Below are 14,903 nucleotides of genomic sequence, written 5' to 3'. Positions count from 1 at the left end.
AACACATTACCGCAGCGCACCTCAAGGAAGGTACGCCGCACCATTTGAATCACTCTCACTTGAGAGTGATTCAAATTTTAAACTTATCAAGGGACCGCCTGATAAAAAAAAACACCTACAGAACATTTATTCGTTAATAAAATTACAAACGTCATTCCTTGTGACTTCCTCTCTAAAATCACTTAATTAATAAATATTTAACGAGTTGACAATAGTGTTATAAAACTATTTTATTTAAATAGTTCCGACGACTTTCTTGAGATCCTATAAAATATGTTTTAATTATTATTTTTGTATGTTTTAAGCATGATAAAATAAGAAATTTTATATAAGCAATCATATTAAATCGATATCAAAGTCAATAAATAATGTACAACCCAAAACAGACGGTCGAACTGACGTGACAATAACATTTGGCGCGCTAAACATGGCGGATTTTCGGCCTCATTAGACGGAGACGGAGACATTTACGTATATTCATGTTTCATTTTATGTACGCACTGAAATACTGTTATATTGTTTTCCTGCGAGTTAAAGTGCTGAGTAAGAGCGAGATAGATATATGTTTATGTATGTGCCTTCAAAATGGGTGCTATTTATATAAGCAATTGTACGTATAGAACAATATGTCGTGTCCCTACTATATAGGTCTATGCGACAGACCGACTGACTGACTGTCTGACACGAATGCCACGACTCTGTCCACGTACCGCCATTTTATAACTGTGGCGTTACGGAGTCTACCCTTCATTTTGTGATATTTATCAAAACAACATTTCATCATTTAAAATAATAATCAAAACCACCGTCTTAATATTACTAAAAGTCGTCAACCACGACACGGCCATTTTGTCACTTTGACGTTTGTGTATCGTTGATATTCCGAACTATTGACCCGGATGCGACATATATATATATATAAATACATAATAATATATATAATAATAAACAACAATAATATATATAAACAGTCAAAAATATATATCTCGTCGACCGATTATAAATAAGCATGAATACGTAATGACGAGAGTGTTTCAACATTAACATAAAACTGAGAACTTGTTCGTTTAATGATAATATTATATAGTAGCGGCCCGCTCCGGCTCCACTCGGGTCTTTAACAAAAATTTCAACGATATTTGACGTTGTTTTATTTTTTTAAATAAAAGAACACTTATTGCGGCATAACTATAATAGTTTGACATATGCTGTCGTGACACTTTTTGTAAATAATAATATGTTCTGCAAAGTCCTAGTACATGTAGTTCCGGAGCCTATTCAATACAAACAAACAAACAAACAAATCTTTCCTCTTTATAATATTTGTATAGACCACACATTTATATTATGTAAATCAACAAACAAGAAACAAGTTTGTTTTAGTTTAGTACTAAACCTGACTTGACGCAAAGCTGTCGTTTTATTGAATTAAAAAAAATAGTTTCTTTTACAAGATTTTATTATGGCTTTGGATAATTTAAGCGAAAGAGATCGAGCAATTTTAAGGAGTATATTCGATCCAACTGCGACCGTCGGTGATGTGGCCGACGATGGAGATACGTTTGTCGAAGAAGACGAAGGTAAATCACAATGTTCCATAATGTGTATTCCATATTATTAAACAGCCAATACAAGTTATACCGCATAGTATTAATGCGTTCTGGGTCGATGAGAAACTTGTTTAAGATCTTTGAGACTTTAAGCTCATGTTTCAAGATGCGTGTCTTTATTCATGGTGTTATAATCCCATAACACGAAATAAATGTAGATTTTTGTCGGAACGTGATGATTGAGGCTGAGTGAATTTGTTTTAACTATTTCATTTTTTCTCAGGTTTAAACTTGTAATAAAGATGAATTGTTTAACATGTGAAAGTGTATAGATGTGATAATATGAAACAGTCGCTGGACGTGGCTTTTCGAGTTCTTCCAAAAAGTCGCTATAAAGCGGTGGTTATTTACAGAGACATAATAATAAGATTATTTTTCATTTCACCTCATCTCGTTTCATTTAATTTCATCCTAATTTATTAGTCTCAAATAAATAATTTTCATCTGATTCCGCTCCGTAGAATTTTTTATTTAGCAGAATATGTATATTTATGATGATTGAATATTTTTGTAAATTCAATGCTGGCAACAATGGTAACTTAAGAAGCTAATGTCTGTAATGTCGGTACCGTACTGAAAAAAGTAAGAAGATAAAAGCGATAGACGTATGGAAACGCTTATAGATCGTCATCATAATATCAATACATTATTATTTCGCTTTATGATAAATATAATAAAATATAAAATAATAATAATAACATAATAATTGCATCAAAATTGTAGGGTGCGAGCTCCCGCAACTCTGTATTATTATTAGATTTTCCTGTATAGTCTGGATTCATGAATAGGGCTGACACCACAGGGAGTAATTACTTAGTTGTGGATATACGAAAAAAAAAAAAAAAAATTACTTTGTTGTCTTTGTCTGATGTAGCTTCATTCTCCTCATGTATGAAGCATATTAATATTATTATTTTATCATCGCCTCAAACAGGTAGGTACTTTTTTGAAACTTGAAGTATAAAATTTGGAAAATATACCTATCACAACAAAATACTTCTTCAGCTATTTGAATTGAATAAACTTAATTGAAGTTCAATTAAAAACATCGATCTGTTGATGCTAATACCAAATAAAACGCATCTTTAATTACAAAGATAAATGTCGCGTATTAAGGGAAAAGTCGTTTAAACCAAATAGCCTTTCGTCCTTCGATGTATATTTTTGGGGTTATTAGGATGGTCTTATGATATCTATACTAATATATAAATCTACAGTAGTTTTTATTGATGTTCCATTATAACTACTGAACTATGCATCCGATTGGCTTGAAACTTGGTATCCATTTAGAAAATACATGTACTTAATGGATAGGCTAATATTTATATGAGTGTTGGACTCCCTACACCAGTTGCGGGGGCGTTAATGATGAGAATCTTTGGGGGGTGAGAAATAATAATAATAATTTTAAATGCCCAGCGAAGCGGACAGGTACAGCTAGTTATTCTTAAAGTTAGAACGCGATTATTAGCTTGAAGTGTTTATGGGTGCGGTAAGCGCCGCGCTTAGCAGTTATTGAGTGGTGGAGAGCAATGACATAATATTCTGCTCATCTACATCAAAATATCGACGTTACAAAAAGTCACTAGCTATCATTAAGGCGGCAGTCAAATATGCTTAGTATGCTTGTGTTTTTCAGCAAAGATAAAAAGATGAATATGATTTATATTCGGCGCTACATACACATTGTAACGTTGTAAGATTTTATTAAACACATCCAATGTTTCCATAAATAGGTGGATAATACATTATATTACTTAGTCTATGTCACTACCGTAACTTTTTTTTTCCTACCTAAGCTGGTAACCTAGAGAGGCTATTCCAGCGTAACCGTAACTAGTAGGTAAACTCACGGGGATCAAACCTGACGACGATGCTAATACGAACCCTAGCAAGAGCCGTGCTTCGCAGAATCTACCACCGGATAGGAAACGCGACCCACTGAGAAGATCCGGCGAGAAACTCAGTGGGCTGTGTCTGAGAGTTAATTTACTCGTCGAGCCCTTCGTCGCAAGCGACGGGTTCGACGAGAACGGTGACCGGTGCTTGAAGTACCTAGAAGCACCGTTAGTGGATCGGGAGGATCCGAGATGACGTGTTTTGGGCGACGTCGACTGCTTTCCGTTTTGTCCGCAGGATCGGGAATGTAGTTACCGGCGCCGCGGCGGCCACGATGAGAGGGTTCTCGTGTCGTGCCGCTTTATCGAAGTGCCGCATCGACGCCGACTGCATATACTTACTGGTGGACTCTAAGTCCAGGTCGTCATGGAGGTCGACGTTCCTGACGAACCACGGGGCTCCGACGGCTATCCTGCAAAAACGGGATTGGATAATTTGAAATGATTTTAGGTGAGTGCGGGCCGCGTGAGCGAACACTACACTTGCATAGGTCATGACGGGGCGTATGCAAGTTTTGTAGAGTGTCACCTTATTTCTAAGGGACATTTTACTTCGCCTGCATATCATCGGGTAGACTGCCGTAAAACTAAGCAAATCTGACTACGCAGTAGGTATGGCTAGCTTAACATCGTTAAAGATCCACATACAGTGGCCTGGCCCATTCACGATTTTTTACTAATAGCCTAAAAATATAATATTTATTTATTTAAAAGGTACATAAATTAGATTTCTTATTATTAAATCAAATTATTAGTTTGTTGTCTTAATTATTTTTACTAGGGCCAGTGTTAGCAACACTCTGGTTTGAACTCCGTGAGCTCACTTACATGTTAGGGGGAAGCTGAAATAGCCTCTCAAGGCTATCAGCATAGGTAGGGGAAAAAGCCTTAGACATCAATAACATAAATTCCACCACCTAACTCGAGATATGAGTTCTAACTCTTATTTCTATAGCACCGCTTAAATGCTTCATTCTTCAAACCAAAACGCATTACTGCTTTACGGCAGAAATAGGCTGGCCGGTGATGCGAGCGGTCTCACAACATGCCCTACCTTTTTTAAGAGAATTTATGACCTGGTAACTAAGGACTGGTAACTGGACTTTTAGGTCAAGTTTTATTTTAATTTTAATGAAAACTTTTTTTATATTAAAAATGATATTATGAAGTGAAATGAAGTTGATTAATATGAAACATGACATAAAATGAAATGAGATGAGATGATAAGGGATGAAATATAATCTCATTAAAATTGTGGACATTTACTGAGACTTTTCAGTGGACTTTTTGGAGGATCCCAATAAGTTACGTTCAGCGGTTTTATTTCATTTTCCCACATTTGTGCACTTTCACAGATACTAAACAGTTATTAAACCACTGTTATTACACATTTAAATCCGTAGAAACACTAAATAGACAAAATAAAACAAATCACACAACTTCATTCCTCGCGTTCCCGCCAAAAAGGCCCTTTTTTTTTAAGGGATTTTATGACCTGGTAACTGAGACCTTTAAGTCATGTCTTATTTTAATTTATATTAATTTTTTTATGAAAAATGATATTATGGAGTGAAATGAAATGAAGATGATTAATTTGAGACATTAATCAACTGGGATGAAATGAAATGAAATGAAATGAAATGGGATGAAATATAATCTCAGTAAAATGGTGGTCACTTACTAAGATTATTTCAATGGACTTTTTGGAGGATCCCGAGAAGTTACGTCCAGCGGCTTTGTTTCATTTTCCCACATTTGTGCACTTTCACAGATATTAAACAGTTAGTAAACCACCATTATTACACATTTAAACCCGAAGAAACACTAAATAAACAAAATAAAACAAATCACACAACTTCACTCCTCGCGTTCCCGCCAAAAAGTCCCAAGAAGTCCCTAATTTCAGTATTTAAACAGATTAGTTGCAATAAACAGATTACAGTGTTTTGTCATTGTACAGATTCTTCAGAAATTTATCTAAAGGCAAAGGAGTTATGCGCACAAGGTGTAAAGTTAGCTGAGGGAGGACAATCTGAAGCTGCTCTAAAGCTCTTCAATGAAAGTATCGAGCTAGCACCGGATCGCGCTGCAGGATACAACGATAGAGCGCAATTGTACCGGCTTTTAGAAAGAGATGATGGTAGGTTATGAAAAAAAAACAATGATTAGGTAAATTACTTAACAAATTTAAATTTAGTGTAATTAGTATAGTCTAATTATAATAATTGTGAAAGAGGAAATGACTACTTCGTGCCGCGCCGTAGAAATACTTAAGTAAGGAATTTAATGACGTCAAAACATTAAAATTGTATTTTCATTTACCAAACACATGTATATTATATATCTAAATAATTAAACGATTATTCTAAATTATAAATCGTAATGGGCCTGTCGTATCTGTAGCAGAACTGAGAGCCGTTGAGGTGGAAGAGTTCTGGAGTGGACACCATAAACCGATAAATGTAGTGTAGGACGCCCAGTCAGAGTCACTAGTGCTAGCAAATTCTCTCAGGTTGAGCCCGTGAGCTTACCTACCAGTCCGCACGTAGTTGGAATAGCTCCATAGCTTTTCACGAATAGGTACGGGAAAAAGACCAGTCACAATGTGGAGGGACGATATACGCAGGATAGCGAGCAGTGAATGGAGTCGAGAGGCCTAGGATTGGGTCGCGTGGCGTACCTTGCGAGAGGCCTATGTCCAACACTGGACCAAACTATGTTGTTAATGATAATGATGTTGATAATTTTGTATTAACTTCAGAGGCACTACATGATTTGCAACGGGCGTTAGAAATTACCGAAGGTAAGAAGACTCGAGCCCGAGCGCTGTCATTATGTCAACAAGGAGTTTTACTCAGGAAGAAAGGATCTGACGATGAAGCTAAGAAGGTCTTTGTTGAAGCGGCCAAGCTTGGTAGTGGTTTCGCTAAGAAACAGGCAAGTACTACATAGAAATATTATGGCAATATATTTAGTATGTTCAATTTATGTACCTACACATATTACAAAACAGTATTCTTGGGGAAAAAACAGGGACCAGTATTGGACTTAGGGATTGTCGACATTTGCATGATTTTGATTGTATTTAGATTATTTGTGTATTTAATTTTATTTCGTAATAATCTTTCTTTTAGGTTGTTGAATTGAATCCCTATGCAGCTCTCTGTAACCAGATGCTAAGTCAAGTTATGAGAGGCGAAAAGGAAATCAAATTATAAATCCATTAAGTATATTATTATGGTAAATTGTACTTCAGTGCACGTTTTGCTCAAACAGATAATTTTTTGTAAGATTCTCAAAGTAATTAATGTTTCTGTTTAAATAAACCAAAAAAGTTTTACTTGCATTTTATTATTTTTGTATTTCATTCACGAGGACAAATAAAACACAGAGAAAGTAATGGATTAGAAATTTATATTGCTGAATACAATCAAAGTTCACAGGAACATTCCGTACAACACTACATAACCGTCCTCCACAGAATACACTGTGATTTCCACACTAAATGTTGCCAGCGCTTCGATTGAAAAGTGACAATTACATATTGAAAAATGAGAAAAAATTTAAAAACTACTGATCGAATACTGTTCGCTACACTATTAATATATTAATAAGAATAATGCAATAAAAATTCATAAATCAGTGATTATGTTTTACTGTGTTACACTTTGGTACATGAATATTATATCAAGATTCACTAAATGACTAAAATTTTTATTATAACATTTTAATATCAATTTACCTTCTATGAAAAGGTTTCGACGAGGAAAGACGAAAGCTTAAACAAATTTAAAAATGTGCTCTTTGATTTTTACATGTCAACGTATGTATGTAATGGCGCTAGTACATAAAATATACCATAATAAATTTGAAACTTATATAATACCTACTTAAATTAAATATTCATTAATTATAATATTTTAATGATGATGTATGCTTATTCTTATTGGAATTATTGAAGACAAATAAAATTTTAAATGGCTTATATCCTTTGTTACTGGTTATGTGACACAGAAAAATATAAAAAAAGGGCTCACACTAAATACAGTTTAACAACTCATTCATTTCAAATAAAACGGTGGTAACTAAGAGTATGAAACGATTTATCGTGTTTTGGCACATCAATTGTTGAAACTAGATACACAATATCGGCTAAATTAATTCTCGCTTTGAAAAGCATTTGTCTATAATCTAATTCTATTAACTATGGAATGAATGAGTCGTTTTTGGTAAACATTTCCGTTAAATGAGTTCAGAAGTTTTGTTTAAAAATCAATTTAGTGTTATTCATGAAGGTTAGGTTCTTTATATACCTAATTGGCGTAGCTAATGTATTAGCATAAATTAGCTAGATTTTTTCTTTGGCTAGCATGCGACAGCTGGACATAAAGGTTTAATTCACCTAAAACAATATAATCGAAACAAATTGTAGTTTAATAATTGAATTGCGTTTTTTCAAACTCTGATCCGTACCGAAATCGGCGAGACCTAAATAGTTCAGGTATCACTATCACGTTTTTAATTGATACCTACTGTAATCGATGTAGCTTAGAATACAAGAATCATTTGCGCCTAATTTAGGTTTGGTTGCATCGCGACGAACATTTTTACTTTAATAGTTGTTTTTATTGCAGTTGTCAGAGTAACGTTGACATTTTAGCATGTAGGTAGTAGGGCTTTGTTGGGAACTTCAGATTTTTAATTAAATCTACAGTGAAAAATAGAAATGATAATTAAACGTTTATTTAAAGATTTCAATGAAATCCGAATTCTGTAATTGAAGCCTTCGCGTCAAAAATATGTAGTAAGGGACTTTTAAAGTGTAATTTTGTGTCATTTGCAAAAAAAAACCTTTATCAGTTTCATGGAGACTCCTCACCTAAAAACTAACTAGCGTCGTACAGTAACAGAATTTGTACATTGTATATTTCGTAATATCTCCATTCCATTACGAAATTTGTTCGGTATAAAAAATCCCTTTTAACGCTCGTTAAGTAGTACCAGATTTTGTTCGATCAGAAACATACATCCAATTGATATCTTCGAGGGCGCCAACAAATTGACAAAATGGCGAAACAGACTTTGAAAATACGCTACTATGTTGACGTAATTTTTTTTTGGCGCGCTAATCCATGTCGCTCTCTGGCTACGCCGATATATTTAGTATTCAAATCGGTAATTTCACTTCAATACTCTAAAAATGAAGTTCGTAAACATGATGAATTATCTAAGGCTACATTAGTGTGTTCCAATTAATTAAGTAATAAAAGTGCTTTTTGTCAGTAGAAATATCGAAACTAGCATTAAAAAATGTGTTCTGTGTTTTACTGAAAACAATCTCTCGACAATGAGTATTGTCATTTCCTGCCTCTGAGATCGTTTGAGGGTTGGAGTTCTTCGTCTTTTACAGTAAAACACAAAAAACTACATTGAATTAATTAAACTCGTATATTCACATTAAATATTATTAAAATTTAATAAAATGGTTAAAATTGGAAAGATATTTACTATTTATTTTGGCACAGAATACGGTGCGACGATACTTCTTATTATAACTCGAATTGCAATTAAAACATTGTAACATTACAAAGTATACTAAGACCTGTATTAACTACGGGCTTATAATTTACTAGAGGGTGAAGTTTAGGCCTATATTTTTTTATTCATAAATTTATAATAAAATGCACGTTATTGAAATATCTCACCGAGGCCACGAGAACCGGACTAAGTTACCCCTTCGTTTTTTTTGGTCGAAAAATGATTGTAAAATGTATCTACGCGTATTTCATTACACATATAAACGGTACTATCTCATAATTGTGTTTAGAAATACAGTTATGGTTTAATGTCGCTTTATAGACTAACTAAATTTTACAATCTTTAATTTTTGGAACATAACAATTTTTTTGACTTTTTTAAACAATCAGTAGGTACATAAATTTTATAATAATATTATTTCAGAATACGTAACGATGATTCCCACGGCCTCTATTTCATTGTGTCATTCACGTCTTCTTCGAAACTATTTTTAATGCAAACTTTTTCTTTTTTCTGTAACCTTTTTTGACACAACCATAGTCTTTCGCACATTGTCTAAAAAAAATATTGCATTTGTGATACGGAAACACGAAGCAGATTAAAATTAAAGCAATCTAGCGCTACATTATTTACGGCTTTCTAATTGAAATTAAAAATAACAAAATCTCACTAAACATAAGTTATGGTAGGTACTGTTGATCATATGAAAATAAATAAATTAAAGCATTTAAATAGTCACAGATACAGGAGTTTAAAGTTTTGAATAATAAAAATAGTCGGCCATATTGAAAATGAGCTCTGATTCTATCTAATTCAAAGTCAATACATCAAGGCAATTATCATTAAGAAGTGATTAATCATGCTAATTTCATAAAAAGTTTTAAATACGAATTATAAGGCAAATATATGCCTAGAACGCGAACACCTTACTTAGAAAAGTGAGATCTTACAATAATAATGATTAAATATTAACTATGATATCATAAAATGTAAATCTAGCGAAAAATGGAAGGAGCTACTATAGCATTATATTTAACGTCAAACGAACTATTCATCTGACACGTGAGTACGTCGATGAGTATGTAAAGTGCCCTAAGTATATAAGTTGGCGTAAGCTAGCGAAACTGTTTTAGAAATTAAATTAAATAGTAAGTACATGACTATGTATTAATAAAGATATTGGTATTTATTTTAAGTATATTTGGTGTTGACGCTTCGTAAAATGTTTTTTGTTGTAGTTTTTTCTTCAGTTTTTTTTATTTCTTCAGTAATTTCGAGTTAATTAATTAAAAATGAAACAAAGTTATAGATTCTTTGTCTCGAGATTCTACGTTAATAAATCTTATGGGTTAAATGCGAAATAATTTTGATAAAATTGTAATCACAGTGGAGTTAATTTTAAGGTCGGGAGAATACATATAACTGCTTTGATAATTTTGTTTTTTTTTAAATAATAGACTTTTGAAATGAATAATAGATTATTTTTAATTATACTGGTTCAGTGTAAATGAATTATTAAATTTTCAATGAAGTTGTTTACCCGGTACTCTTTCCTACTGTATATACGCATATATTTTGGTAAGTTAGGACATGGGGGTATATTAACCTAATACTCACAGTTTCAGAATGACATCTTTCTCGAAGAATCTATGAGAAATTCTCAAGTTAGCGTTCAAGCTATTTCGATATTTTTTTATTGCTTAAATGGGTGGACAAGCTCACGGCCCACCTGGTGTTATGTGGTTACCGGAACCCACATCTACAACGTAAATGCCGCCATCCACCTTGAGACATGAGTTCTAAGGTCTCAACTAATTAATAAAAGATTTAATTGATACAAGAAGGTTTTATCTACGCACTAGAAACACGAGTTTTAAACGCATTCCGAAACTGAGATTCTGTGTTACCGAGTTGATACATTTCGGTCATTAGGAACTCGTGTGGGGATAGGACGTGCTTAATGCTCGCTAAGATTGACTCCCAGTCCAGCTGTAATTAATTAAATTGCCGGCTCATTTTCTTTTTTTTTTTTTGTTTTCGTTCTAGCAACATTCCTTAGTAATCCGATATTATTTTTGACGTGTGTCAATTTGTCGTTTGACAATCGCGAAATGTCTAGGCCCTAACTTCTTACAGCCTATAGAGAAATTATAAAAAAAAAAACTACAAATTTATAAATCTGAAGGTATTTAAATGTAGTCTTTATATTATTAAAAAATTACTGATTAAAATTGAAAATGAGCCAGCTTTATTATATTATAAATACTCTTAAGCCTATTGAAAAAAAATACGCTAGTAGAATTCTTATATTAGAAGTCGTGACGCCTTTAGATAAAATCGGCAAAAAATGTTTTACACACGACACGATTTTAAGTTGAGATTTTTTATTGAAAATAACGTTCTTGGATGTTTTAATTATTGCACTGGGATTGGTTTTTTTTTTTTGTTTAACCGTTTTCAATAATTCTTAAAGATCATTTTCAAGGTGAAAAGTTTCATTTAAGATCCGACTCCCCGATGCTGATGATTAAAACAATAAGAAATAAAATAGTGACAATTAATTGAGGATAGTTTAATTTGTTTCAATATTAATTTCGTTATTATTTTTCAATAATAAATCTCAATGTAGATTAGAATTACACGTAGTTAAATTACATTTAAAATTATAAACATCTAAAATGTCATTTTATTAATTCAATTTAGAATCAAATGCTTTTCCATTTTTTTTTTAATTCACATTTAAATACTAACAAGAGTTTACAATTTTGTTTTATTAATTTATTTTATTAGCATTATTATTAAGTTAGTAAGGCTATTTAGTAGACAGCTGTTAGCTGTGCGCCATTTTGTAACGGCTTAAGAACCAAACTAATCACAGTAAATGAGAATACAGAATATCAACGACAGTTTTTTTTTTTTTACATAACGACAAGAAACCTTAAGCCGTTACAATATCGCATTTAAACAAACATTCAAACCGAGTAATTCATTCACAAAAGCAAAAAAAATAACTCATGCATCATACACGCACACGAAAACGGAATCACCATGATGTGAAAAAATGTTCCTAAAACAAATTAATGCAAGACCATAGACAATGAAAACTTAATATGACAGCCTTTTTCGGGCGTCCTCCAACTTGGCCGAATTGGGACGCATTGGCCCAACATCAACCAACAACAAAAAAATCGACTAACTACATAAATGTTGTGACGAGAATAAAACAATCGGTGAGTTATATGAACATGTGCTCCTATATAATCTCCATCCACACGACACGACAGAAACTTCATACAATAAAAACATTGATATGTGAAACATTGAACTTAAATTCGATGCGAATAAAACGTTAAAACATTTATGTCAATAACATTATGTAACATCTAGATTTAAAAATAAATTGATATATTACTGTTTTTTTTTTTAAAATATACTTTGAAATACAGATAACGAAAACATTGTTTATTGAACGTAAAACGATTATAGCTACGAATGGCCCCTAATTTATAACGAATCGTAGAGATTGTCAATACTTAATCGAGATTCAGTATAAAATAACAATACATCACACATGATATAGAGAGCTCTAAATTTAACAACAGCGATAATAGTCCCAATATTTTATTGCTTTTAAAAATTCGTTGAGATTAATCTTAGTCATACATACTAACAAGCATTTTAAATAGTCATGTCGCACTGGATGGTCACTAGTGAAAAGTCGATTTGAAAATCGATTCTGTAAATCGATTACGAAACAAGAGAAGTAATGGCGGGGATGACGATTTTTCAAATTTATTAGAATAACAATTTTTTAAATTGAAAATTTACGTGTGCCTTTCCTTAGACAACAAGAATTCACAAGATACAACTGAGTGGCAGATCGTGTACCAAACTTAACGATAGTCGAGAATGAACGAGACAGAACGACACGCGTCGTATGAGTGACAGAGACAGTCGACAAGTGAAGAGATAGCTTGACCTCGCGGCTTCAGTTTCGTTCTGATACCGCTTCAATGATAAGTAGAAGTCAACTTCTGGCTGAAATCAAAAAGTATTTAGTTAACATTCTCCGGAATGACGTTGACAGGCGGGATTTGACATTGATAGTGAAAGGTGCATAGACTACTAATTTAATAATTTTCATTTGCTAAATTAAACAGTTATTCGTATTGGTACAACTAAACGGCCCGCCTGATGTTGAAAATCCATAGACATCATCCATGTGAGATATCATCATCATAGACATCAGGTAGCTTGAGAAATGAGCTAGAAGTCTTATTTGTATAGTATAAAGACTATCTCAACATTCAAATCGGAAAAACTAACTGGTTCACATTAGAAATGAAAGATCCTACCCGTGTGGACTCACAAGATGTTTTTTTTATTTTTATTGCTTAGATGGGTGGACGAGCTAACAGCCCACCTGGTGTTAAGTGGTTACTGGAGCCCATAGACATCCACAGCGTAAATGCGCCACCCACCTTGAGATATAAGTTCTAAGGTCTCAAGTATAGTTACAACGGCTGCCCCACCCTTCAAACCGAAACGCATTATTGCTTCACGGCAGAAATAGGCAGGGTGGTGGTACCTACCCGCGCGGACTCACAAGAGGTCCTACCACCAGTAATTATGCAAATTATAATTTTGCGGGTTTCATTTTATTACACGATGTTATTCCTTTACCGTGGAAATCACTCGTGAACATTTGTCGAGTACGTATTTTATTAGAAAAATTGGGACCCGCCTGAGATTCGAACACCGGTGCATCGCTCAACACGAATGCACCGGACGTCTTATCTTCCTATCTTGTTAGGCCACGACGACTTCAAAAGATGTCTTATTATCACGTAAATTTTAATTACCGCTACGCTAATTATTATTATCATACGATATGTTTATCATTCCCTCGTCGTGGAAGTCATTCATTCGTGCGTGTGTGTGCGCGTGTGTGTGTGCGTGTGTGTGTGTGTGTGTGTGTGTGAGCATGCGTGAGTGTGTTGGTGTTTGTGTGTGGGTGTGTGTGTTGCGCGACTTCTTTCGTCCAAACATACCTGTTCAATTCAGACGTGCTGCACGAACTCAGGGTTGAGGAACGAGAAGCCCATGAATTCTGTCTGGTCCAGGTTCATCATGAACAGTTTGTCCGTTGGAGTCAGCTCGGTCTTCTCCTGAGTGAACTGCTTGTCGAAGTTCGAGACGTCCTTACGGTGTTTCTGGAATAATAGTTTCATTTAAACTTGCATCGTCTCTGCTCGAACCAGGCTCGTCTAGGCTCTTAGCTAACCAAATGTGAACAGATAGAGCAATTTTTTTTACCAAAAAATTACAAATAAACTGGATATTCGTGTCACGTGTGGTAGACTATCCGAGTTGCTTGTACTACCATTTTGGTTATTAAATTCTTAACTTAATCACTTTGGTTCGAGGTAGCGTTCTTTCGGTTGAAAATGCAAATCGAAAATTGATTGGTTATTCCGTTGCAATGGTCTTTGAACTCATCATCATCATCATTTCAGCCTGTCCACTGCTGAACATAGGCCTCTCCAAGTGATCTCCAGTGCAGCCGGTCTGTTGCCACCTGCATCCAACGTGACCCAGGGGTTCTTACCAGGTCGTCGGTCCATCTCGTACGTGCTCTTTGACCGTCTCCTAGTTAATGAACAGACTAAAATGCCAATAGAGACTATTTTTTTGTTTCTTTCCTACCTATGCTGATAGCCTTGATAGGCTATTTCAGCTTGCCCTAACATGTAGGTGAGCTCACGGGGCTCAAGCTGGAGTGTTGCCAACACTGACCCTAGCAAGATATATATATATATATATATTAATAGTAATTACTGGTGGTAGGACCTATTGT

General features: G+C 34.1%; 2 protein-coding genes across 4 annotated transcripts in view; one reads left to right on the top strand and one right to left on the bottom strand.

Moving 5' to 3' along the window:
* The first annotated feature begins 1,379 nt into the window (after window positions 1-1,379).
* LOC149502426 (tetratricopeptide repeat protein 36) lies at window positions 1,380-6,848 on the top strand. Its single transcript, XM_089729456.1, has 4 exons — window positions 1,380-1,580; window positions 5,469-5,648; window positions 6,270-6,445; window positions 6,643-6,848. The coding sequence occupies exons 1-4, from the start codon at window positions 1,463-1,465 to the stop codon at window positions 6,724-6,726; spliced, it is 558 nt and encodes a 185-aa protein (XP_089585582.1). The 5' UTR covers window positions 1,380-1,462; the 3' UTR covers window positions 6,727-6,848.
* A 2,581-nt stretch (window positions 6,849-9,429) lies between these two features.
* The window catches only part of Pkc53E (Protein C kinase 53E), a 222,201-nt gene continuing 216,727 nt past the window's right edge, over window positions 9,430-14,903 (bottom strand). For 2 of the 3 annotated variants that reach the window (XM_089729422.1, XM_089729425.1), the window contains exons 12-13: window positions 14,098-14,259; window positions 9,430-13,084 (exon numbers count right to left, since the gene is read on the bottom strand). In XM_089729422.1, the coding sequence (XP_089585548.1) occupies window positions 14,107-14,259 (153 nt within the window). In that variant the 3' untranslated portion in view covers window positions 9,430-13,084; window positions 14,098-14,106. The remainder of the gene's footprint in view (window positions 13,085-14,097; window positions 14,260-14,903) is intronic. The other variant, XM_089729424.1, reaches the window with a different exon arrangement.

The sequence above is a fragment of the Bombyx mandarina genome, chromosome 08 (assembly GCF_030267445.1).
Source record: "Bombyx mandarina strain Sakado chromosome 08, ASM3026744v2".
NCBI lineage: Eukaryota > Metazoa > Arthropoda > Insecta > Lepidoptera > Bombycidae > Bombyx > Bombyx mandarina.
This window is presented reverse-complemented; position numbering and strand designations above follow the sequence as displayed.

What these genes read in the sequence shown, in the direction of transcription:
- LOC149502426 (XM_089729456.1), top strand. Translation starts at nt 1,463, where the DNA reads ATGGCTTTGGATAATTTAAGCGAAAGAGATCGAGCAATTTTAAGGAGT. An exon ending in GTTTGTCGAAGAAGACGAAG is followed by an intron (nt 1,581 to 5,468) that starts GTAAATCACAAT and finishes GTCATTGTACAG; the next exon opens with ATTCTTCAGAAATTTATCTA. An exon ending in GTGGTTTCGCTAAGAAACAG is followed by an intron (nt 6,446 to 6,642) that starts GCAAGTACTACA and finishes TCTTTCTTTTAG; the next exon opens with GTTGTTGAATTGAATCCCTA.